The sequence below is a fragment of the Uloborus diversus genome, chromosome 10, assembly GCF_026930045.1.
Source record: "Uloborus diversus isolate 005 chromosome 10, Udiv.v.3.1, whole genome shotgun sequence".
Lineage (NCBI taxonomy): Eukaryota > Metazoa > Arthropoda > Arachnida > Araneae > Uloboridae > Uloborus > Uloborus diversus.
The window spans coordinates 7,798,338-7,826,334 of NC_072740.1; the positions used below are offsets into that span (position 1 = coordinate 7,798,338).

At 34.1% G+C, this 27,997-nt stretch overlaps 1 protein-coding gene across 2 annotated transcripts in view; it reads right to left on the reverse strand.

Moving 5' to 3' along the window:
- Positions 1–20,881: 20,881 nt before the first annotated feature.
- LOC129231753 (uncharacterized) overlaps positions 20,882–27,997 on the reverse strand; it is a 36,112-nt gene continuing 28,996 nt past the window's right edge. The window contains exon 2 of one of the 2 annotated variants that reach the window (XM_054866118.1): positions 20,882–23,014. In XM_054866118.1, coding sequence (XP_054722093.1) covers positions 22,452–23,014 — 563 coding nt within the window. In that variant the 3' untranslated portion in view covers positions 20,882–22,451. Of the gene's footprint in view, positions 23,015–26,240; positions 27,866–27,997 lie in introns of those variants that run through there. The other variant, XM_054866117.1, reaches the window with a different exon arrangement.

The window sequence follows — 27,997 nt, forward strand, 5'->3', positions numbered from 1 at the left end:
TACTGGGCGGATCATACGTTCATCCCAATAGCTTATTTAATCAAAATTTCGGTATGATTATAGCTTTTTAGCTTTGGTCTGTCATGGGATGTTCATTATCATTCTCAAAGTGTCCCAGTGACATCAAAATCAGTTGGGATAATTTAGGAGTTCCTAGATGGCATTTTCACATCGTTGGCCATCAAAGTAGGTGAAGGTCTTTATCCCATAAAATGCCGGTTGTCAGATGTCACGTAAGAATACATCTAAATTGTTGTAATGGAAAGAGTAAACATTTCGAGATTTTTGCACTGAACAGACGCATTTCTTCATACCGTGTCAAAATAAATGAATATTGAAGTTGATTTGTCAATAAATAGTATCATTCGTGAACATTTTTATTTTCTGTTTATATATTCATACCAATTTTTTCAATGGAAAATTATCTTGAAAATGAATGTCCGAGGATGATTTTTACCATTTTGAACATTCACAACAAAAGTACTAACTAGTGAAATGAAATGTAGTTTACTGCAAAAGAAGGAATAAGTTTGAGTTTTTTTTTTTTTTTTCTTTTCTTTCCCCCCCCCCCCTTCCAACCGTTTCTGGTGTATCCGTTTTGAAAGAACGGATACATTGAGCAGTTCTCATACCGCTTTAATAAAACGAATAATAAAAGAAATCTTTCACTTGGGTTATTTCAAAGGTATGTTTTGAACAAATGAAAAAAAAATGTGACGTTAAGGCCAAAGAAAGAAACAATTCTTTAAATTTTTTTTCTTTTTTTGCTCAAATGATTTATTTCACGTGAATGATTCTTGAGGTGAAATTTATTTTCCTTTTATTCTCAAGCTTTAATACTATTCTGATACGTTTTACAACGACAAATATATTAAACTCAAAGCGCTTTATATTTCATTCATAAGAAAGAGTTTATTTATTTTTTTAAATCAGTTAGTTAAAATACTTTTTATTTTTATCTTTTCATATTTTTTTTCAGCAAGGACAAAAATGTTTTTCACCTCAAAAAAAAAGAAAAAAAAATTGTTCTTTCTTCATTTTGTTTATTTAATTGTACCTCTTGAGATTAAAAATTTTACATCGGGTATATTTTGTCATTTATTTTCATGATTTGTTTTCCCCAAACTTGTAGCTTAAATGTTAGGAGAGTGTGCTTACATTTCACGGCCGTTGAAATATACGGAAACATAACAGCTCGACAGAATGAATGTGATATCAATTTTATCTTAGCAAATTTTGCTTTTAGAAATCCAAATAATTGAAATTATTTCAAACCTAAACCAATTACGAAACATATTTACCAGCTTTTGGAAAACTGATGCTGGTATACGAGAGAGTAAATTCGTTTAGTTCTCTCTATGAAAATTCACTCTCGTTATCAAGAACTTTCTTTGTATCGTGTAATGTGCAAGTTTTATATCTGGGATCAAAAACAATCAATTGGTATTGGAGCAAACTGTCTGAAGGTATCATTTTGTATTTCTGTCAAATTTTAAAAAGTGTTGTAGCGATTAGGATCACGCTTTTTTTCTTTTTTTTTGCAATCGCTGCGCTGGAATAAATTCGCTCGTGATTGCACTATCTGAATTCGCTTTTTTTACAATTGTTGCAACACTTTCTAAGTGTCCAATAATCCAAAATGTCATCTACAGATATTTTCTTCCGAAACTAATTTATTTTTGTCGATCCGCAATTTAAAATTTGAAAACTGAATGACGAAAGGTAGTTGGTAACGAGGTCAATAACATCATTTGCTTAAAATATGAAAATTAAAAATATTTATTTTCCCTACAACTTAATGTATAAAAAGAATTAATTCCTACACCTCTAATCTTAGGGCGAATATCAGTGAAGGAGCGGATAATCCAATAACGCTTGGTACATGAATCGGTGTTTATTAAATATTTTTGCGCGAGGAAGCCTTGAGAAGAAAATTATCTTTGCGCTTTTATAGTAAGAACTGCTTTTAGGTGGTTATGGTGTCTATGAAAATGTGTGCCAAGTTCTTTGAGCAGCTGTTTTTATAGCTAGTATTGCATGTTGTAACTGTGGTAACTATTACAGATAGCAGTGATGCCCATCTCCTTAAAAGCGACCCCTCCCCCAAAATACCAAAGACCTCGCAAGACCGAGAGACCCTTAAGAAAGCAAAAAATGCCGGAACCCCCCCCCCCCTCAATTTTCAATCTCTGCACCATGATCCACTCTAGTTGGACATCCCTGCAAATAATTTTATTACAAATGCTACAAAAATATAAAAGCAAAAGTAATTTTTATAACTTTCCGATTTGTATAACTTAGTTCGAGCTCCCCGTACTTTTACTCTAACTAAGCTTTTTTCAATACATAAATTTTTCTCAAAACTAGTTTAAAAAAGTAATTTTTTTTTTCAATTTCGTAACGTTGAGGCTTATAAACAAAACACGCTTAATTCATATACTTTCTTTTTATTTTTTACGTTTCAGCACTTTCCCCATTTTTAATATGCCTTTCTTTTTTACAATCTTGTCCTGATGCATAGAAAATAACGAATAAGCTGAATTACGATCCAGTATTTTTATGACCTAAATCCAAGCCTAGCTTGTTTTAGACGTTATGACTTTTACGATTCTCGTAATATCTCGTAAAATATCTTATAAACATGTAGCATGGTTTATTTAGTTTCAGAATTAGTAATGACAAGTGATGAAATAGTTTGTATTAACTTAGAGTAGGAGTTATACGAATAAGTTTTTTATTTCGAAAACAAAAGTTCTGTACCCTACATTGCAAGAATTGATAGCCGAAGCAAACAAAAAGGGCTTCTGTTTGTCGCCAAAATTTGCTTCTTTTTTAATCCTACCAGTGTCAAACCGACAACTGTATCGCCTAATATTATGTTGCTTTTTTTCCCTTCTCTATCATCACTCTGGAAATAGAGTACAGTCGGATCCCGCTACAACGCGATCCGACTTACGCGAAATGGCTATAACGCGAGTTTTTCCATGAGTAATGAATTTTTTAGTGCGGACACAAATTACTCACCTGCAACATGAAATTTTTCGGAAAAGAGCGGCGGAGAGTTAGAATGGGCTTCGTTGACACTAAATATTGGTTTTGTGAATGGACTTTCATCCCTTTAGCATCACTGAAAGCGGGAGTTCACCCACTGTATTAGTCTAAACAACGCTTTGCTTTAGTTTATACAAATAACCGCTCCGATTCTTAACATTTTTTTTTTTTTCATTTTACATATGAACGTTGATAAAATACATTCTGATAACATTCTGATCGCGCAAACCTTCTTCATTTTTTAAATTATAAATATATTTACTATATCTATACTGTTAAGTACTATAATAATGCTGTAATGTACATACTGTAAGTACCATACTGCTTTATTTTAAGTTTCTCTCCCCCATTAATCATTGATTTTGTGCTAAAATACAGAATTTTATGTCAAATAATAACGCTTTTTTTAAAATACAGAAAAAGTCGGTTCTTTGTAAAAGATACTGCAATATAGTTAATAAATGGTTTGAAACAATATGAGGTGTGTTTACAAACGTCTGAAACAATTGGGTATGCTTATAAAAAATTACTAAACATACCTTGTTCCACAACGCGAAATTCCGACTTACGCGAGGTGTCTCGGAACGCATCCCTCGCGTAAGTCGGGACTCGACTGTACACGATTTCTTTTTTTATTATTTTTTAACAAATTTTTTTAACAAGTGAACGTAAATAATTTGTTTTCGGCAACGAACATACATTTTATTTTACTTTGTGTCTCATTCTTTAGAATAATTACAGCTATTTTAAGTAATTCAAAACATTTTGAATATGTAAATTTGCTTCTCTAGAACTTACTCTTTGAAATGTTTTTCAAATTTTTTATATGTAAAAGTACATGAAGTTTTTACTAACTAAATAAAATCTGAATACTTTTAGGAAATGGAAAGCAAAATCAATATGGATGAAATAAATGAAATAATGTGGTTAGATGATGAAGAATTTGAAACAGCAGTAAATTGCTTAGATTTACGGGTAAGTTGGATAAAAATATTTTCTATATTTTGTGAGCCATCGACAAATGACTATCAAAATGTGAATTCAAAGTAGCTAGGTTTGAAAGTTACACTACATAATCTTCTTAAATAGATAAGATTCAATGCAATTGTTTATTTTCTTTCCGAAATGGCTGTAATAGAGTGGACAACATAGAATGTTGAGGTATTAATAAAGAAACAACTTTTTTAAGGAACAATTTCTTTTTCTCCAGTTGTGTTGTAAATTGGTTGTTCTTTATATGAAAGATGTAGAATAATTGATATTGTATGTTGCTACTGCATTTCAGTACAACTTTAAATCACATTTTAATTCCTAATGATTTGAATTTGGAATTCGTAGTATTTTCCTACTTCTTACAATGAAAAATGTTTTTGAGACCTTTCTAAATTTCTAAATTACTTGCGTGCATACAATAACGAGAATGACCCTCATCCATTTTCATACATATTTATTTTCTGTTCTGATTTTTACTTTGAGATGCAATTTGTTTCTTTCAGTTTTATTTTGAACTCGCGTACGAGTATTTAGTGGCGTAGTTGGCGCTTTTTATTTTTTTTTTTTTCTGTCTTTAATAATGTACTTCTGATGTTTTCCATAATTTTGAGAATTGAGAAAAAAAAATCACAATTGTTTAAACTATATCGGTTTTGTCTTTCCGCCAAGAAGATTAATTTGTCCTTTTCCCCATCCAATTGAAACAACTCCCGTTTCAATACAGTAAAACCTGTAAAGTTGACCACCTTTGTAAGTTGACCACCTGTCTATGTTGACCGCTTTTGTCAGGAACGGAATTAGTCCTATCTTGTATAATGAAGGAAAACCTCTGTAACTTGACCACCTTTCTATTTTGACCACCTGTCTAACTTGACCATTAATGTACCCCAAATTTGGTTTGGAGTATTGTAAAAAACCCTTTGTGAGTTGACCACTTGGTTTATTTTTAAAAACTTATTTTAGCAAATTATTTTATTTTATTATTTTTTTATAGCTTTACAAGAATATTTTTGATGCCAGACCAGTATTTTACCAATTAAATAAAACAGCAGCATAATTAAACCTCCTTGTAAGTCAGGGGTGCCCACAAGGGGGGATTATGGCGCAAGTTGCGCCATCAAAATTTTTGGGGGGGATTTTTTTTTCCAGAACATTTTTTTCTTTGGAACATGAAATTCTTGAATTTTGGAAAGAAAAAATATTTAAACTTACTGAACAAGAAATAGATACATTAATAATACTTTTTTCACGTTCTCTTTAGGGCCGTCGCCAAGACGGGAAGGGGGGGGGGGTGCTACACCCCCCAGTTTTTCAGAAGTGGGGCCGCCAATTTCATTTTAGCGATGATAACGAAAGAAGAGAAAGGGAAACTCTTTGCTGTTTTAAAAAATTAAAATGGTAATTATAAATGAACAATTAAAATAATAGTAACAAAAATTATTTTTTCTGTAAAATTTGAATGGAAAATGTAATCTTAAAATACAATTTGGGAACATCCATGATTCTCTTTTATTAAGAGTCGCGGAAATGTACGCTTCAAACATTTTTATTAACCAAAAATAAAATAAAGTATTCAGTACAGTACACTCTTCACTAGGCCGCAAATTGGGTATGTCTGCCAAGTCGGAAACTATGGGCTCGGCTCAAATTAAAGTATTGTGCATAGAGTAAAATTAGCATAATGGGAGGGAGGAAAGGCGACAAAACTAACATGGTGCACGCCTTGTCTCTCGACGGCCCTGGTTATACAAAATTATGCTTCATGGTTCTTCAGTTAAAAAAAAGAAAAATAAAACATAAATAAATAGGACAGCTTCATTAGAACAGCCCATAGGATAGGGTTCGCCGAAACATTCCTATATGTTTTTTTTTTTTGATGAAAAATATTGTACTGAAAATCATTGCTAAGTGGAGAAAAATGTTTGGGTCGCCGAAATAAATGCGAAACCAAAAGTTCTAAATTTTTGAATGTAAAAATCGTAATTAAATCACAGCTTAATCAAGAGATGCAGGTGGCATATTTAATATAAAATGAAGTGGAATAGAGACCTAAAGTATCGCAGAAAATTACCACATCCGTTCAAAATGTTAAAAGTCCTTTTTCCAAGGCCGCAAACACTTGTATTGCAAGAAAACAAAAAATATTAGGGGGGGGGGATTGAAAGTTTTATTATGGAAAATCCAAGCAAATAATCGTGTTTGGCAAAGGAAAATTGGAAGAAAATATTACCACAATATGTTTATCAGTAATTAAAATTGACAATGAAGATAGAAGGGACGTAGCGAAACTGAAAGGAAGAGTAGGGAACTCCAAACCCTTCTTTTTACGTCCCCAAAGCTGGCCTGGAAGTGAGCTTTTAAAATTTAGATTTTGAAAAAATCCCGGAAAAATTGTTCTCAAACCCCATTTTTTAGCCTAACGTCATTAATCCATTCCTTGCCCCGGCCGATACAGGATCGGCCGCGCAGTTTGTGTTAATACTGCCCCGGCCGATTCAGGCTCGTCGCAAGAAAATGGTTCCTAACTGCCCTCGACGATCCTGTGTCGTCACTGCGTTTCTAGCAGTTTTTGCCTCGGCCGAATGTGTGTCGGCGATTTTTCCAGGGGCAGAACCCTGTTATTGCGCTTCTCTGTTGTGTTCTGGAGCTTTTAGGGGAGCGGTAATCAAGCTCTTTTCTTAGACAAAAGGGAATGTAACTTATAGTATTTCACGGAACTTGTTGTAATTTATTTTATTTTACTAAGATATTAACTTTTCAAGTACTCTTTGATGGGACACGTATAATGCTTCAAATAATCAGGCATTATAATTTTATCTTTTCGTGGAAGCTTTGTTTCTTAGCATTCTGGAATTTGAAATCCTGATGAACAAGTGGGAAAATATTTCCTTACATATTTATCAATATTTCTATGCCTGAATAAAGCAAATAAACAGAAATATGTTTTTCTTGTTATCAAAAATCCACCTTCTAACGCAAGTATCCTTCACTAAATTGTTCATAATCCTCAAATTTTCTAATTTATTTTGCACAATATTATTTTTTTAATTATCTTACATATCTTAATTTTGTACGAGTATGTTTGTTTTTTTTATTATTATAATGTGTTTACTACGCTTTTTATTTATTTGTACATTATTATTATTTTTTATTACTTATTTATTTTTAAATCATGATATTTTGAAACGTAAATTATATCTTTTTATAACTGCGGCACCATTTGATGGATTTTTAGTGATACGGTTTTGACTATTTTTTATTTCACGAAAAAAAAATGACGACCGCATTGACTATACGTAAAAGTTGACTATGTAAAACATAAAATAGATACGAAAGTACAAATAAAATGATAATATCTTGAGTTCTTTTGTTGTACGCTTTACTCATAAGAAACGAAACATTCCTTTTCTCCCATTCTTTTTCAGATTTTATTTATTGTCTTAAAATAGCTCCAATGTTTTAATTGTACCTACTTTTATGAGATTTTAAAAAGATAAATTAAATATTTGGTTTCTTTTCAATAATCAAATTGCCATAATTAGTAAATAATCCTATGAAACTAACTAAAATTTTTCCAAGTATGTTTAAAAAAAAAGATTTAAAATCCGACTCGATTTCAAGCAAGATCTCCTTTTTTTTTCCTTCTGAAGACATGTTCCGTCATATAAGCATAAAAGCTTGCTTTGAAATTCCTTTCTGAGCTAAACTGTTTTGTTGTAAGAAAATAATGTGGAAGGGTTGACCACAAAACGCTAAAACCTTCTGACCATTCTTTGAATGGAACTAACTTGCTCGGATGTTTGCAAAGAGGGTCCTTGGAGAATACAGACCTCCCAGTCGGTCTAGTTATTCCTCTCTCAGCTGGGGGCTTTTAGTTGAATGCACAAAAGTATCCTTTAGGGAAATGGGGGATTAGCCGCAAGTTTTGATCTTTTGTAATCATTTATCTTTAAAATACTTCCCACGCTTGAGCAACTGATATCTGGGCATTCAGAAGGGATTTAAAAGTCATCTGAATTACGATAAAAGTCGACCATAGTCCTGCCATCAAAGGGATGTCTCTGTGTTTATTGGTCGTTTTGAAGTGTCACAATATATCAAAAGGCGCCGAAGAATACTTTTTATCCTCTTAGAATATCATTCCCACACTTAAAGCGTTTTTGTCCATTCAATTTGCTTGCTCACACGTTGGATCGATCAGTCAAATGTTTGAAGAATGTTTTGTTGAGGCCTTTTGAAAGATAGATCATCTTACATTTAACAGTAAAAGAAAAAAAAAGATATACTGAGATAAAAGCAAAAAGAAAAATAAATCAATAAAATAATAATTTGTGTTATGAAAATAATTTTTTTCGTCCAATCCTCTATTGTTTCTTATTTTCATGTTATGTACTACGTAAATGTATGAATATTTCAGCACATATTAGCAACCTTGTATTTTATTGCACTATTTAATTCAGTGCTTAAAAACAATTAGAGCGAAGCGATTTTCGAATGCAAGCTGAACAGCAAAAACAACATTAAAATACCGATAGCAAAATGGGGAGAAAAGTGTTATTACAATGTAGCAAAAAGCAACTCCGTTTCGTTATCTGCGGCATGCGCGTTAAGGGTTTTCGGGCTGGTCATGGAATGGGTTAAAGCTGGCTTACACCTGAGTATTTAGGACTGCAATTTCGAAAAACCATGAGAGTGCTCCCAATCTAACCTCCGAGAAATGCCCTCTCAATTAACCATTCATCCTCATTCAAGGTCGAATAAATTTCGTCTTTTGGACTTTAATTTAAAAAAAAACTCCCTGAGTTGTTCCGAAACTGTCGTCCTCCAAACATTACCGGAGATCCTCAAAAATATCATTGTTAAGGCTTCAATTTAGAAAAATTTTCTGGGGAGAGATCTCCAAAACCTTTTACCCCTCTAACAGTATCAATAAATCGTCTACGATTACTTTAATTGAATTTCAATTTTGAAAATTTTCCAGGGGAGGACTCAGAATCTCTCCACCCATTAACGTTAACAAAAATCTAAAACTGCGGTTTCTACGGATCGAAATTTTTTTCGAGAGAATGCGTCTCTCTCTCTCTTTCTCGCCAACATCATCGAAAAATGTCTTAAATCTCGCTTTTAGTGTATCAATTACGAAACATTTCTGTTCGCGAGCCCCTTCAAAACTCCCTCCCCCTTTCATTGAAGGTTGGCTTAAATTACGTTTCCGGAGCTTTGATTTCAAGAAACTGGCGGTGCACTAAATTTTAACAAAAAAGTCTACAATCGCGTTTTTACGACTTCAAAGTTTCAAAAAATTTCGACGGGGGAGGGCGCATCTCTCATCCTCTTAATATCACCATAGATTGTATTAAACTGCATTTTTCGATCTATAATTTTCAAATTTTTCTCGGGGGAGAGCCCCCGGACCCCCCTTTATGTATCACAATCAGAAATAATTCACAATTGGGAATGCGTGCTTCAAGTTTGCATTTTGAAAAATTATAGAATGATGACCTCGAGTCTCTAACTCCCTTAACATCATCATAGATCGTCTAAAACTGTTTTTCAAATAACAGTCTTGAAAATTCCCGAGTGAGAGCCCCTGGACCCCTCTTCTGAACATCTTTACTAATAATAAAGCTCCAAGTCTCTCGGTCTGGATGTCTGTAGGATGTCTGTGACGCGCATGGCGCCTAGAATGTTCAACCGATTTTCATGAAATTTGGCACAAAGTTAGTTTGTAGCATCTGGGTGTGCACCTCGAAGCGCGATTTTTCGAAAATTCGATTTTGTTCTTTTTCTATTTCACTTTTAAGAACATTTTCTGGAGCAAAACTATTATAAGATGGACGAGTAAATTACGAAATCAGCATGACGTGGAATGGCAGAGCGAATGAACATAGCCAATTCGCGAGAAATTCGTCATCCATTATTTGCAACTATACAGGCGAACCGAATGACCTTTTAATTTTCAACTACGGGCAAAGCCGTGCGGGTACCACTAGCAATTAAATGTAACGTACGATTGTGTTGGGAACTTAAATTTGGAAAAATTATCGCGCGGGAGATGCTATCCTCTGGAACTCTTTTCCCCTTCCTCCCAAACTTAAAATATAGTTTAAAACTGCGTTTTTATGTCTTCAAATTGCAAAATAATGCAAGAAGGTAGCCCTCCGACACCCCCTAATTCTGATTGAATATTATCCTAACGATTATTTATATTGCTATTACTAAGGTCTAGTAATATGACTATCCCTGCTAAACCAGAAGCCAAATCTTCTCTCTCTGCACATTCGAACATGCGTTGGAAAAAATTAAGGGGCCGCAAAAAGCGTACCCCCCCCCCCCAGTTTTTTTGAAATAGCGACAGCCCTGGTGCTCTTTCCGAAATTTAATGACCGTGTCTCTTTTTCAATGAAAGGAGCATCACAGAACGACATGGAGTTGGTGTCCATTTCAAAGTTGGATCAGAAGATTTGAACGCCAGAATGACATCCTCTTTATTATCAAGAGTCATCTAAAACTGCGTTTCTCGTCATGCAATTTTGAAAAATTTATAGGAGAGAGCCCCTGATTCCCCCCTCTTTCCTTAACACGATCAAAGACAAGCCTAGAATTGCGTTTTTGGAGTATCAATTTCAAAAAATTACCGGGGGAATGGCACCGAAATTCACCTTCCACTAACATTATCAAGAAATATCAAAAGTGTTTCTAAAGCTACAAGTTCGGAAATTTAAGTGGAACGACCCTCTCCCTCCTCCCCACTCTCGTCAACATTATTAAAAAGTCGTCCTAAATTTGGTTTTTAGGGCTTCAATATCGAGAAAATTCCGGGAGAGCATTTGAAAACTCTTTTTCTTAACGTCACAAAGGTGACTACAATTGCGATTTTAGAACTTCAATTTCAGAAAACTGCATGTCTCCCAACCATATACGTAAAACCTGTAAAGTTGACCACCCTTGTAAGTTGACCACCTGTCTATGTTGACCGCTTTTGTCAGGAACGAAATTAGCCCTATCTCATATAATGAAGAAAAACCTCTGTAACTTGACCACCTCTCTATCTTGACCACCTGTCTATCTTGACCACTAATGTACACCAAATTTGGTCTGGAGTATTGTAAAAAACCCTTTGTAAGTTGACCACTTGGCTTATTTTTTCAATTTTTCTTCAGCATATTATTTTATTTTATTATTTATTTATTTATAATAATAATAATGTTTTTTTTTTTTTTTTGATAGCTTTCAAAGAATGTTTTTAATGCTTTGACGACATACTATCATTTTACTAACTGAACAGCTGCATAAAGTTTATGCTGCCTTTTATTCTCCAAGCTTGTTTTTCATTTGTTGTTCTATTTGAGATAGCTTTTTGTACTCTGTTCAATGAAAATAGGTGTCAGTAGAAAAGTTCAAAGTCTTTTCTTTCAGTTGCAATACGTTGTGGCAACACAGGAATTCTGCTAAAAAGAGCAGATGCGGATATATACATTTTGGGCCCCCTGCAACAAAATACTATGTAGGGCCTCTCCCTAGTGACCAGCAGTGTCAATTTGAAAAGCGATAAGCCTTAGTGCTAGTTTTTTTTTCATCAATTTCTAGGGTCGTTAGCCCTTTTAAGGACGCGGGCCCTTCGCACTGCGGGTACGCAGATCTGGGCCTGCTAATGAGTAAAGTTACATGTTTCTGGTGCGAGGGATTAAGCGATAGGACATTTTAATTTTGCCTTTATGAACTGGGAGAGTCAAGCTTTTTGCTCTTTGTGCTATAAATTTTACATAAAAAGGCTTCAAAAAGAAAGTTAGTGGAACTTGAGTTTAATAAAAAGTACGAAATATTAAAAGTAACTGAAAATGGAGAAAGCCAGAGAAAATTAGATGGCATATATGGAATTTCTAAAATTACAGTGTCTAATACATTTAAAAACAAGGGAAAAATAACAAAAGTATTTGAATATTATTTTTAATTATTGAATTACTTCCAATAATGTTAAACAATGAAAGTGGAGCCGAACAGAAGGATTAAGGGTGAATTCCTCAAAAAATGAATACATGGTGCAAGAATTGACAAAAAAAAAAAAAAAAAAAAACATTACCGCCCTTTATAAGTTGACCACCTGTCTAAGTTGACCGCCAAAGCACTGCACCGCGAGTGGTCAACTTACACAGGTTTCACTGTATAGCGTTTTCAAGACTTTAATTTTGAAAAATTTCCAGGGGCGAGCCCTAAGATCTCTTCTATCCGTAACATTACCACAGATAGTCTAAAAACTGCGTTTTTAGAACTACAATTTTGAAAACAAAGGAAAGCAGTCCTTAACACAACGGTAGACTATTTATAATTGCGCTTTTAAAAATTTCAATATTGAAAAATTACCGGGAAGGAGCCACCTAACCTTTTATCTTCGTAACATCACCAGATATCGTATAAAACTGGTTTTAAAATTACAATTTCAAAACTTTTCTGGGGGAGAAACTCCCCGGACCCCCTATTTAATTGACAATAAATTTCCGTTTCACGGTTCATGTTGTATACATCTAGTAATGACTCCATCCAAAGCCAGAAAGTCGTCTCTGTAATCATTCATACGTTTGAAAAAAAAAAAAAAAAAGATGTAGCAAAATTCATGGGTACCCAAAATTTGTTTACTTAAGGTCCACGTTTCAAAATTAGGGGAAGGCAAGGCGGGTCAACAATCTAACAACATTTCAGTTCAAATGGTATTTGTTAGCGCTCCCACCCCCCCCCCCCGTGAATTTGACTGGAAATTAAACACTCTAAAAACTTATGTTTAACCCAATTCGAAAGCGAGAAAATTTTTTGGGGGGGAATTTGCGCCATTGAGCTTGGGGGGGATGGGCACCCCTGATTGTAAGTTTAACCACATTGGAAAACTACTAAGAACCCTTTTATTCTCCAAACTTGTTTTTCTTTTGTTTTTTCATTTGAGATTACCTTTTGTACTCTCTGTTCAATGAAAACCATGTGTCAGTAGAAAAGTATAAAGTATTTTTTTTTCCAGTTGCAATATTTTGTGGCAACACTGGAATTGTGCTAGAGTAAATGTTACTTGCTTTGCAGTATTTCTGGTGCAAGGGATTAAGAAATAGGACATTTTCATTTTCAACTGCCTTTTAAAACTATGAGAGTCCAGCTTGTTGCTCTTTGTGTTATAGTTTTAATAACACAATAAAATGGCTTCAAAAAGAAAGTTAGTTGAACTTGAGATTGATAAAAAGGATGAAGTATGAAAATGAATTAAAAAGGGAGAAATCCAGAGAAAATTAGATGACACATGTGGAATTTCCAAAAGTAGTGTCTAATAAGTGCGCCAAACTTCAATAAGGAGTTACTTTGTTGAAAAGTAGATCATCATGGTTATAAATGTATTAAATGTATATGAGAAAAAAATAAGCGAAAAAAATTGTTATTTTTGATTAGCTATGAATTTTTAGGAACTATTAATATCAAATAACTTTTTATAAACAACGATTTTTTTTTTGGTCAATTTACTGAAATTTTAAATTTACCTGACACATTATACGTCCTTCTGAGAAAATAACCCCTAAAAATATTTCAATAACATTTTAAATTATTGTTTCAAAGTAATGTTAAACAATGAAAGTGAGTTGAATGGAAAGAGTAAGTGTCAATTAGTCAAAAAATGAATACATGGTGCAAGAAATGACAAAAAAATAAATAAATAAATAAAATAAAATAAAAATAAATCATTACCCCCTTTATAAGTTGACCACCTGTCTAAGTTGACCACCAAAGTACTGCACCGCAAGTGGTCAACTTACACAGGTTTCACTACTTGTTTTACTGCGTTCTTATGAGAATTCTTATTTTTCCATTTCGGCTCTTTTATCGGTTCTCTCAAGTTAGTGTCTTGGGAGACCATAATTTGTTGCTACTCATACCAGTTCCCAATTGTAAGTTTTGGTTGCAGGATTTGTTTTTTCTTACTTTTCTTTTCCCCTCAATCACTTTTTTTTTCTCTTTTCCGCTTTGCCTTACTCGAGGATCGTAGAGCGCGATGCTTTTCAATGCTTTGCAATGATTTTAGTAACTTCAGTTTGATATTTAGCTTCTTAGAGTTGTATGTTATCTCTGGGCTTGATAGCTTGTCCAAAATTCATGATCTGACCCGATCCAACTTCGTCAGATGTATTAGAACTATCTTATACAGTTTGTCTCAATTATAATTGATTTCAAAGAAATCAAATTAAAGTACCCCATCCTTCTCGTTTTAAAAATAAAATGTCTTAGACACATGAGACACATTAAAGAAATGCATAAAGTATACTCATATACTTTATGCATTTCTATAGCTGGTGATCATAAGTATACTATTCACTACCTGCAGACAACAAAAATTTGGAAGCTCGTTTTTTTTTTTTTTTTTTTGAGCAATCACGATTGCTTATTGCTTTCATTTGACTGTCCTTGACGTTACGGTTCCTTTTTCAGCTTGGACCAGGGCTGCAGCACCACCGTCCACCGGCGGCGGCGCGGCTGCTCCTGACCACTGTCCCCCGGAATCCACTTTTGCTGGGCGGTGGCGTCCATGTCCTACACACGCATGCTCATACACACTCCCCTACGCGCGCGCGCCTTTGCACACATACACACGCCTACGTGCACCACGTAAGCCTACACACACAACTATACACACGTAACCACCCAGGAGGGACATGCTTGGGGAGGGGGGAGCCGTTTCTAGAAACAATAACTCTAATCAATAGGGTCTTCTCGCAACTCGTGATTGCGAAAAACATAATTTGAATTCAAAGTTTCGGAATTCAAATTAGAATTAATTGGGGAAGTAGGTCACTTTTTTTTTTTCGCTCCAACACATAGCAATTAAAGATAAAACTCCGGCTCTTTCAAAATGCCCCATTTTTTTATTTTGAAGACAAAAATGTTTGTTTAAAAATAAATCAGCTCTGTTTTGTGTGATAAGAATTCGTGGTACGGTAGTCACACAAAATTAAACATACTAATATATGGTAGTATTTTTGAACTAAAAATCCAAGGGCATTAACGGGGGGAGGGGAGGGGGGCTCTTGTGACTTCTTGGAATCGAGCTATATTCACATTCTTTCGTTATATCGGGACTTTTATCCTGTAACATTTGGCCAACAAGCGAATTGTCAATCAGTACTAACAATAGTGATAAAGTCAAACCAGTTCTGCTTTGACAAGACCCTTGAAACGAGAAAGTGATGATATCTCTCCTATGTCTACTACAATATAAAAACAATCTCTTTTCGTTTGTTGGCCAATGTTACCCACAAAGGCCAAAGTTACCCTCAGTTGACAATAATTAAATTAAAGCATTCATTGATTTATTTGAATCACATAAATAGATTGATAGACAGATATGGGAACTCTATGTCTATCTTAACACCACGAGTAAATGAACTATTGGGCCAAGGTAAACGTGAGCACATTTCTTATGTAAGGAATATTTATGAGCCAAACTATCCCTCTTCTGGCAGGATCTTGCGAAAATAATGGCTCAGTTTTTTATGGTTTTAGTCAAAATATGTATTAAATTTATAGCCTTTTCCCCTCCCCCTGGTAAAGTTTTGAAATAAAAGGCCTGCCTCTAAACATACCTAGTTGATTTCCATGTATTCATCTGTGAGTTTTGAATGAAAACATAGAGATTATCTGGAAAATAATGAGAGTACTTTCGGGCCCGACATTTCGAATTTTTTGGGGGGAAGGAAAAGGTATATACGTACTGAATTAAAATTATGTCAAAAACCCGTTAAAAAAACGCTCCCACTTACATCTAAAAAGTTTGCATTTTCCAAATTGCCCCCCCCCCCCCCAACCCCCACTCCTAGATGACTGATCTGATCTGCCTACTCTTCCGTACACTAATATTGACGCTTGAAAATGTTTGCACTCTATCTAAATTTATTTAAATGGACGTTTTTTCTTCATCGGATAAAATAAGCAGAACCTGATTACTGAATATGCTAGCTAGGCCCCGGCCTGGGACTCTACTTTTTTACGGACACCCAAATGGCTTAAATTATAAGCTTCGACTACAGTAGCCTCGAAAAAGCGTTTGTGCTAGAGCCCCCTGATATCTTACGCCTTGAAATTGAGCAATGAAAATACGCATTAAAAAAAAAAAAAGATTCGAAAAATACAATAGTAATTATAATAGAACACAATAATAATGATCATAAAATACATTTAAAGAAACGCGAACTAAATATAGTTAAAATCTTTTACATCAAAAACATAATTCCTTTTGTACCAAAATTTTTAATTCTATCTATATATATATAAATGAATGTTTGTCTGTATGTCATCCATGAACTCAAAAACTACCCGGCAGATTTGACTGAAACTTTCACCGTTTGTTAATTTTGGTACTGGGAATGTTTATAGACCAGTTCGAAAAAAATCCGATCGATAGTTCCTTTTTTATTCCAATTTAAGTCACAATCCATTGGATAAATACGAATAAAATTATCGGCTGCATAAATTAATTCGCGTGAAAGATCTCATTGATAAGAAGTTAGCTGTTGCCATTTTTCTTGAGTTTGAACAAATAAATTCTTTCTTTATTGTTTTATGGCTTTTCATGCAACGGGGGGATTTAAAACTTTTTCTATTTGATATTTTTAGCGATTGATTGATCTTGCAAACTGCGTGAGTACAAAATTTGAGTATAGTCACGGCTTCACTTGATACCTGGACCGATTATTATGAAAATTGCTATATATATGTATTTTTCCACGGAGAAGGTGCATAATATGCTCATTGAAGCCACTCGCCACCAGGTGGCACTGCAGAGTAGCAACTTCTGCCCCGTTCAACCGATTGTCATGAAAATCAGTATAATGATGTATTTTTTTGTTGGCGTAGCAACGCGCGTCGGGTACAGCTAGTCATTAATAAATTTTAGGTTAAATGCCTTGAACTTCTTTCAGTGTTAGGAATTTTTGAGTTAGTAAAAAAATTGTCTTAATATAATAAAACCAAAAGACCTTTTCGTTCACTTCCTATACTTCAAAGCTCTATTTGATAAAATGTGCCTTCAAACATGACTCTCCATTTCGACCAGAGAAGTTATTCAGAAGCACATTTTCCTCCAAAGCTTAGTGTTAATTTTTTGAATTGTTTAATAAATGATGTGCAAACACTAAAAGAAAGCATGAAAAATATTTCTCTAGCCAAAGGTATTTTTAATAAAAGTGCTGGAAAAAGCTCCATGCGAGATATTTTAAAATTTTTGCATTGTGATTTTAATTTGACTTATTTTTTTAATAATATCATTCTAATACTAATGTTGGTATAACTTTGATATACCCGACCACCCCCCCCCCCAAAAAAAAGAAAAAAAAATACGCGCCAAATCTGGCACTCCCTACGAACTTTTTAGGGTTGCTGTTTCTTATTTTGGTGTTGCCAATTTAGGTTTTTTCAGCTTTTAGGTTTTTGCTGTTGCCAAATTTAGTATTTTCTTGTATTTTGTACCATTTTTGAGTTTTTTTTTTTGAAAGTTTTGTGGCAACGATTTTTGGATTTCATATATGTTTTAGCGCCATTTCATTCATTCGCCATTTCTTTGTGAAGTGATCAAGCAGATTTCTGACTTGCTGTATTTTGCCGCAAATCTGGTTGTATTTTCTAATTATGTATTTTTTTTCTATTAATTATTTTTATCTTTTAACTTTCAATATGCCTACTCTATATAGTGTTGTTGAAAACCAGGTATTTTGCGCCAACGCTAAAAACAGGTATTTTGCTTGGCGAGAAAAAAAAGTCGCCAAATTTCCGATTTTGGGGGGGGGGGGGGTATATCAAAGTAGTTCCCTAATGTTATGTTTTCAAGTGTAGTGAAGTGCTATTAAGAAGCAATAAGTTAATAAAAACGTCATTCTATGAACAGGCCCGTTTGTCTAAGTTTTCCCGGGGGAGAGGGAGGGGCAAAGCATCAAAATACAAGTTTAAATGCATAATTCCTTTTTTTTAATCGAGGAAGGAAGTAAATTGCCCCCCTTCCCTCCTATTTGCCCAAATGACGGGCCTGGCTGTGAATTAAACTTCTGTTTTCTCTGTTAACCCTTGGAGTGTCAAAATATTTACAGTCGTCAAATGTAGATGGCAGCACTACAAACTTGTCGGCTCTCCCAACGTAATTTTCATTCCTTTACTGAGGACTTGAAGATTTTTTTCGTCCCAGTGTTTGTGTTACAAAATGCAAAATATGAAATTTTCAAAATCTTCATATTTTCTTGACATAAATAAATACTATTGGGGGACGAAACCAATTTCGCTTTTTATTGAACATTTTCATTTTTTTTTTTTTTGAATGGAAAATGTTTTTAAGGCTTCCAAACTTTCCGTCCGATGGATCGGTTTGGGAGAGGGAGGAAGGAGTCTTTAGCATGGAATTTCTTAATTCTCGGATTTGCGTGCCCAACAGAAATATTATCTTCGTCGAATATTCGTTAACAATGTCCTTAAATATAAATATTTTTATTTGTACAGACTTTTATCATACTGCCGTGCTAAGCACAAATGTCGTATCTGCACTTTTTGTCGAAATTGAGTTATTGTCACCAGGTGGTTCTTTGTCACATATTTTACCCTAATACAGTATTTCATAATCATTTGTTGAAGGGAAACATTTTTTTAAAAATTCTGAAAAAGTTTCATCTGAATCAAATACATGGAGACGCACAACTTTAAACGGGAATTTCTCACTTTGAACTCAGCTGCAGATACCACTTTTGCGCTTAGCACGGCAGTATACATGTATGACTTTTTTTTCCTAAATCAATTTATTTATTTTACTTATTTAATACTATAATGTACTATTAAAAAAAAAACGAGATATTTCTCAAAGTTTTTGGGAAAAGTGAGAGTAACATGGTTTCTGAAAAATCCTTGTTCTGGAAGGACTAGCCAGCATTGGTTTTTAGTTGCCCGGAATTAGTCGGACCTTGCAAATATTTTTATAAGTATCAAAATAAAAGAAAAAGGAAAAAAAAATTTTTTGAATTTTGTCATCTTGAATTCAAATTATGTTTTTCGCAATCACGAGTGTGTGTGTATATGTAAGCGTGTGTGTTTGTGTGTGGAGGGTATGTGTGTGTGTGTAGGCATGTGTGTTTGTGTCTGTGTGCAGGCATGAGTGTGTGGGTAGTTGTGTTTATGTGTGTGTGGAGGTATGTGTATGTGTGTGTAGGCATATGTGTTTGTGTCTGTGTGCAGGCATGAGTGTGTGGGTAGTTGTGTGTATGTGTGTGTGGGGGTATGTGTATGTGTGTGTAGGCATATGTGTTTGTGTCTGTGTGCAGGCATGAGTGTGTGGGTAGTTGTGTGTATGTGAGTGTGTGTGCGTGTGTTTGCGTGTGTATGTGTTTGTGTATGTGTGCAGGTGTATATATGTATATGTGTGTAGGTGCGTGTATGTATGCGTGTAAGTGTAGGATATTGACGAAACCTGGAGACGGTTTTTGCTAGAGGTGCAGCATCGTGAGGACCCGGTCGACGGTGATGCTGTGGAGGGTGGCGGTGGGAAAAATGATAATACATCAAAAAACAGTCAAATGAAAGCAATAAGCAATCGTGATTGCTCAATAAAGATTGAAATCAATAGTATAGAAGCGGTTTATAAAACACGTTGTAAATTAGAAATGAATAAATAGGGAAATTCCAAGAATAGTTGAGTTTCGATGTCGTCCCATATCGATACACCCATGCGTCACATTTCAACAAGTCATTTGCGCTGAATTATCCTTGAATCTTTTGTTAGTATTGATGTACCTTGAATCTTACAACTGCACAAACAATGAATAACAACAGTAGCTTGCAATCAGCGCAGCTTATATTTTAAGTTGTGTGAAATCACGCATTAAAACTCTTCTATTTCAATGTAAAGTAAGCCAAGTAATCTGCAAGATATATTTAAACATTTTGTTCATCCCGTGTGTAAAAAGTGTTACTAGTAATGAATTTGTATTTTAACAGGGTATTTTATGCCTTATGGAATCTTTGCAAACAGCGATGCGCGAAGAACAGCTGCGTTTTGAAGAGCTTACGTTGCAACTGCAAAAGTATCCAGATAGAAATTCATACCATCACAGAAGAATATCTGCTTCTCTTTGTTCGTCTCAAAGGTTATTAACAAACCTCTGTACTAAGCATATGATGTGCTCTGGTCAGGTAAGAGTTCAAATTCTGCAATTATAATTTTGTCATTGTGCTTGATTCCGCGCTTAAGTATGGAGCCGATAAGAAGAAGTCTGACCCTGAGGATGCTTATTTCTCCTTGCGGGTTTTACTAGAAAATGAAAGTGATATTGACATGGATTTGAAATTCAATGTCTTCGCAATACTACTACGATGGTAACAGCACCAATCACCAATATCCCTTACCCGTTTGAAAAAACTCCCTGAAAAGAAGTAAACAATTTCAAGGTCGGACTTCATCTTGAAGGATCCGTGAAATATTTAACTGTTGTAAGCAAAAAATGTTAACGCTTAATCTATGAGCAATATTATTAAGTGGATTTTCTGGATTGGAAATGTGAAGAGGGATGTTGAGCCATTTTTCAAACTTTTATTCTAAAACATGTTAAGCATTATTACTAATATTATTTTGTTTTTACTTTTGTGTTATTTTGAATTTTGACTACTTCCAAATCATGGAATGCTTTCAAATCTCATAAACTAGTTCACTAGTTGAGTTCCAGTGTTTATTCCCACAATTCCATTCTAATGACATATAACAATGTGGCGTTTAATGGGTAAATAAAAAGAAAATACCTACAAACAAGATATATATATATAAGAAGAAGAAATAAAAAGAATATATGCGATTTATTCATTACATGTTTTCTAATTAACATATACATGAATTATTATACATTTCAAAAAACAAAATCGGGTACGTAATATCTATAAATAAATAAGTAAACTATAAAAAATTAAAAGGTATAACCGTCTAATAAGCTTTTTTTTTAAAAAATCACACCCATCTTGCAATTGTTTGTTAGGGACTGCATTTTTGTAGGACTAAGAAATGGTGGTTAATATACATTCACTTATCGACACACAATCTTAATATTGCGTAACATAAACTGTCCTTAATAGAATCTTAATTAATTTTATTGCGTCTTAAATAAGGGATTTATATCATGCTGCTTACAAGTAATAATATAATACTGTTCGTGTGTGTGTGTGTTTTTTTTACTAGAAGCATTTTTAAAGTAAAAAGACACTTCAGATTGCCTTTTTCCAGGTGCTGAGTATAGAACTATGCTTCTTACTAATGTAAAAACTGTGCTCTATTGCTGATTAGTATCATTCAGTTTATCGATTTCTAATCACATTCAAAATTAGGATGATTCAACTTGCTCAAAACTTGTTCTTCAATTTATCATGATGCAGTTTACTCATTTTTAATCATTCATTCAATTAGTATGTTACAAATTGAAACCTATACAGGGCACAAATTCATGATACTTTTCAATCCTTTATGATCGGAATTTTGCCTTAAAAGTCAAGTTTCTTCTTTATCGTATTTCGCCTTTAGCTTTAAAAAACAACAATAAAAATATCGCAGATATGCAGTGGCAGACATAGCAATTTGTAAAAAATGTGAATTTTTGCGAGTGGTGCAGTATATGTATACGACCTCTGACAGTAAAGTTCGGTGAATGAAGTCAAAATGGCTGAACTAGCAACACTGGTGAAGCAAAATGCGGCACCGCCCCCCCCCCCCTCCGTTGTTTAGTTGAGCGTCGTTTGCGTTCCATATAAGTCTTGTTTTAGAAAGTGCTTGTTCTGTGCGTTGGGTTTTAACTGAGAACAGGAAAATAAATGAACAATTAGTTAAAGTGTTGTATTAACTTCATATAAAGTTTTGTATTAAATGAGGACCGACACCGAAAGACGCATCCGCCATACTCGCCAGATCATAATCCTCCAGACTTCTTCCTATTTCCGCGACTCAAACTCGCTTTGAAAGAAAAGAGATTTGATGATATTCCTGACTTTCAACGAAACGTGACGAGGCTCCTTTTGAACTCCATCCTAAAATAAGACTTGCAAAGTTTCTTAGACATGTATAGCAGATCTCATCGGGGCATAGTTGTGGGAGGTCACTATTTCGAAGGACAGTCAGATAACTTTCGTTAATATTTCATTTACCTTAATGTTATAGAACTATTCACGGAACTTTATTGTCAGATGTTGTATAGATTATAATTTTGTTGCTTAATTAATATTAAGCAAGAGCAGAAATTCTTAAGTTATTCATTTGGCATCAATATTTGCGTTAATTCAGTTTGACACTGTGATTATCACACTTGTGGCGCCTTCAGCGATTTGAATTAAAAACGGACGAGTCAAATGGGTAAATTATTAGCAGATCGTTGTTATTCCAATGACTTATAATCATCGTATTTTGGTGGAGGAGAACTGTCAACAACTGGTTCAAGCTTAACAACCGGGTATTTTATTGCTGTAGAGTTGGTTAAATCGCTGGTGACGACTGAAGCATAATCAGGTGGATCATCCATCGAATTTGTCCTTGGAGGTGGATCTGGGTTTTCATGAACTGTTGCAAAAGTAATAACATGCTGTGTTTCCTCCGGTGATAAGATAAATGAATTACTGCTGCTTCTGGGGGATGTAAAACCTCGGTTGTTATTCCTTTGGCTGGAGGACGCTAGACGAGAGGTCTCTGATCTTGGAGGAGGATGCACTATAGTAGTACTCAGCGATGAAGTTGTTTCTTCTTCAACTGTGCAGCAGTTCTGGTGATAAAGGATAGTGCCAATAATAGCAATAACCATAAAAATAAAAATAACGACGACAATTATTATTATATTCGGAGAACCGTCAAAATTGCCTGTTAGGTGGGGTGGAACTGTAAACTGTTTCCAACGAGGTGGTCTTGGCGTGAAAAAATGTGGCTTCCAATCATCATAGTTGTATTCTGTGTGAAAAAAAGCAAATTTTAGTTTCATTTTTAACAGTTTTTTGAAGCATATTTTGTAAGAAATGAAGTAGAACGATTCGCAAATGAACACTCCCCGGTGAATGAACAGTTTTTTTTTTTTTTTAATGCTATGCTTCCCCACTAATTAAGGTGGAAGTGTTCATTCATTGGGTTGTTTCACTTTTTTTTCATTTCAACCCCACACAAAGCCTAACGCAGAATCGGAAAGGCTCTCCCAATTTTTAAAAAAGAAACATAGATCAATTACGCAATTTTTACTGTCATATGTACAAATGCTAGCAATTTTATTTTAAAAAATGCTGAATTTTTGAAATGAAATTGCTCTTGAGTGTTTATTCACTGGTCAGTCTACCCTATGCAGAGCATATTTTTTTGATTATAGAACTGGTAATTCTTAAATATGACTTTATATTATTCATTTTAAAATCCATATTTAGTTTATAAAAAAATATTTCAATTCAGACTTTTGAGCACAACTAATGCTTCAGTTCTTGTAAATTAATTAGCACAAGAGGAATACTTGCCTTTTTTTTTAGAATACTCATGCATAAAGATGTTTTCAAGTAACTTTGTTTTCAACACTAAATTTTTGGGTCAGATTTATTTTAAAATTGTAGGTTATATAGGTTCTGAAATTTGACCAGGTAGGGTGGGATATATCTTATGATTTTATGTTTGTATTAAAAGATTAACTGTGATCTAAGGAAAGATTCCAGAGGTTAGTAAGATTTTAAAAAAAAAAGCTTTTTTTACCGAAAATTTAGTTTTGGCTGTCTAGTTGAGATCTTGCGTTGAAGATGAAACTTTTGAATCTTTTTTTTTTTTTGCTTTAGTGAGAAATAAAGAGATGTTTGTTTTTATGAAAAAAAATCTATTGGTGCATTACACACGTTGTTTTTTTTTTTTTTTTTTGTTCGTTTTGTCATTTAACGATTTAAGAGTAATATCGCTATTAAAAAAATACTGCGCTTGCTTGTTTCGTGAAGAATAAATAATATTAATGTAGAGAAAAAGAAATAAAATATCAAAGGACATCGCGCTTTACACGTTGACTTTAGGCGCAACTACGAAAGTTAATTTCTTGTCAAAAACCCTAAACATTTTTATTTTCTATCACAATTTAAAAGTAATAAAATTCACCCATAAAGTTGTCCTCTCCCACTCCACTGCACGTACCCGTAAATTTTCTACTGTATCCCACTCCTTTTCAATAGTTAGAAACAGCTTTAGTTACAACATGAATAATTATCCACTAAGAAATAAAGAAATAAATATCTTAGTGCAGAGAACTAAAAGGAAATATTACACCATTAAATAGCGAAAAATTGCAGAGATCTGCATAAATGGGTTTTGAGTTACAAGAGACCCCCTTTTCCATGTAAAAGAAGTGAAACTGTGGATCAAAAGATATCCAACAAAAGCAGTGTCTGCAATCAGTTATCTACAATTTTGTGCGAATTAACGTTGAAATATTTATTTTTATTAATCAACAACTGTTACGTTTTCATCAACCTCGTGCACAAATGGATCAATAACTTTAGATGCTTCGACGCCACTTTTTTGTTAGGTTACATGTTCATACGCTATTCCTTTTGATTTGGTTTGTTTAGCTTTTTTTCTTATGGGGTGATCCTGGCCTTTTTCCAAAAGAAATTTAAACACAGTTTTATGCTGCCATGGGAAAGTAAAGTGCAGTAACTGAAAAATTTCCTTTCTTTTGTTTTGCATTTTTGTCATCTACCGCACTTGAGATTGATTGTACAAGCTTTTTTATTTGGTTTCCGCTGAAAATAAAGCACGAAAAAAAAACGTCATTTTTCAACATTTCCCTATTGTTAGCATATAATCCACAACGAGTTTCTTCAAATATCTCAAAGTCTCATTTCTGCAGATACTGCGCTTTACCTTCTAAGGGCAGTATACAAGTTAATAACGATAACCACTACAATAAAATCACTTTTATTAATAGCAAAGCTGAAATTTGCCTGCGGTTTTTTCTACTAGGAAACGTTTATTACACTAATGGTAATGAAATACAATTTATGTGTGAAACATAGATAAGTTTCTATCAAAATGAAACTTCTGTTATACATGTGGTTCTTAGAGCAATACGTTTTACATGTTTGAAAGACGCATGTTCAAATAATTTACGCTGTAAGCAGGCCTTTTAAATCCATTCAACAAGAAATTTCTATACAAATGATCTGTTTACTCATTTGTTGTAACAAGCTTATGAAGAATTGCACTGCTATCGAAATAACTAATTCTGAGTTAATGTTTTATCCATTCAGCATGCGTTACAGAGCTAAATTTAACCAACCAAAAAGTGCAGGACCCCTTAAAATCTTTGAAAAATATATTCAGGGGCTCTCCGATGGGAGGTCACGTTAGGTTACTGTGACTTCCCAAAATTGTCTTTATTTTAGCTAAATTTCTTTGGCAATTCGGAGAAGTTGGAGACAGTATTGCTATCTTATGTTATGATATTGCTTATTGCCACATCATCAGGGGTGCCCCGACGGGAGGTCACAGCTACCTCCCAAAAATGTCTTTATTCGAAAAAAATTCTCTGACAATTCAGAGACGTTGGTAGCTTTATTGCAATATTACTTAAAAAAATTTTTTACTCCTATTTTATCATTCGGTAAAATTCCTGTCAAGGCCAAATGAATTCCCACTCTCCACTATTCTCCCCTCTGGTAGTCATGTTTATGGCACTATGAACTTCTCCCCTGCGTTTTTTCTGCAAATGTTATGTGGTGCAGAATATACTCGGCGGAAAAGTTTATAGTATAACCATGACAACCAGAAGGGGAAAAGGGTGGAGAGTGGGAAAGTTATTTGGCTTTGACACGCCGATTCTCATTACGTAAACTAAAAAAAAAAAACACCAACGATTTTGCAACAAATGATATTATAACATGCCTAAAGTGAGAGAACATATAAAAGAAAACGAAAAGCATTAATTTCAAAACAATAATAAAATGTGTAATTATGAAATGCATTACAAATTGAAAAATTATCGCGCACCTAACTTTCACTCCTGAAATATGATGCATTTAATCATGCGTGATCACAGCTTACTATCTCTGTATTATTTTAAATAACTTTTTTCAAAACTTTTATTCATTCAATAAAAAAAAAAAAAAAACAAAGTTCATGTTCTATAAAATTAATTTAAAAGAAGGCAGATGGATAGGGATTTAATCTTGAAATGGTTTTACAATGAGTAAAATTATTATTTTTTAAATGTTTTAGTGCTGGTTGAGTTAAATTATTCAAGCACTAATGTGTGTCTATCGCGTGGAACGTGTAAGTAAAGTTTGCACCTAGTACTGGAATACATCAGTACTTTCTTCCATTTTCTGTAAGTCTCTTCTTATTTCCATAAAACTTTCTGGTCCTTTGAGTATTTTTTGTATCAAAAAAACAATGATCTTTTCCTTGACTCCTGTAAAATCTATCAAGTTTTCTGGATCTCAGAAATAGTCTCTAGTTTTTTTTTACAAAAATATCAATCGTCTTCATTAATATAACAACATACCTTGACAACATATCTTGATCATTGTACATTCTCTGTTTTTCTTTCTCCAGAAACTATCTATCAAGTTGATATTTTATTGTTGGTCATACATCTTGAACATCACAGCCTCTGCTTTTTCCTTCAGAATGTACCTATTGAGTTATGATGGTAATCACGCAAATGATCTTTCTCAACCTCAGGAACGCAATCTCTGCCTTTTTTTCTTCCAAAAATTGCCAATCGAGTAAGCAATTATGGTGGAACTTCAACCTCAAAAATACACAATCTGGATTTTCGTCCTAAATACAACTCGAATTAGCGATTAGTATCTTACAATCTCAGACTACTATTACTGTTTGCTTTGGTAGTTCGTAAAATGTCAATCGTTATGTCACGTCAGTGATTGCATAATTTCAGTCTGAAAATTCCATGTCTCTTACTTGCCTATCCATGACATATCTCGCACGTATTCTCTTCATTTTCAAAGTTTCTATACACTTTTGACGCATATCATTTTGTTATAAAGTGCAATTTTCGAAATTTTTACTCCGAAACGTACTTTTTCCTCTTTACAATACTTTCAGTTCACTAGTTCACATTTTCGGATGGCAATAATTGTTTTTGGTGCTTTCTGTGAGTAAATGGTTTATGATTGCACAACACTTTGCAACGGTTAGTGTTTGAAAAATCGATTGTGTTTCAGTCATTATTTTTACAAGGTCAGTATTTTTCTTGATCAGGTGCTGTTGGTGTTTGTTCAGATACAGTTGGAAACTGGTGCGCTGCATTTCTGTCTTTAGCACTATTGACAACGCTTTCATAAGATGGGGGCAAATCCAACGAAGGATTGAAATCTCCATGCTCAGCTTCAGCATGAACAGTTGCATTTTCTGCATTATGCGCTGCACGTCCATAGTTAGGATTGTACACGGACACAAAAATAGGAAACGCATCATTTGATGGCAGGACAATAGAATCACGATTCGGTGGCTGAAATGGTGCTGTAGCTCCTGATGGAGGGGCAAACACAGTTGGTCCTTGCGGTGGTGGTGGATGGACGACAGCATCTCCTACATCATGTTCTTCATCCCTCATATACTTACAACAACACTTGATGGCAATGGCGATTATGGCAACAACAATGGCTATAACAACGTAAATTACTTTTTCACTCGTTGTAAGGTTTCTCCTTCTTGGGGAGTGACTTGAAGCTAAGGTTGTAATGTCAGAATCTGAAGAGTTTAATTGTTCTATTGTAGCGTTGCCGATAATGTCATAGTCGTCCTCATAAGCGTCATTTAGCTCTAAATAGAAACGAAAAAAGTATTTCAGAAGCCATCCTTTAAACTCAGTTTCAATAAAATAGAATGTGTATGCTTGATTAATTAATTATAAAGATTTTATAAATTAAAAAATACCCCTGTAAAAATACAATA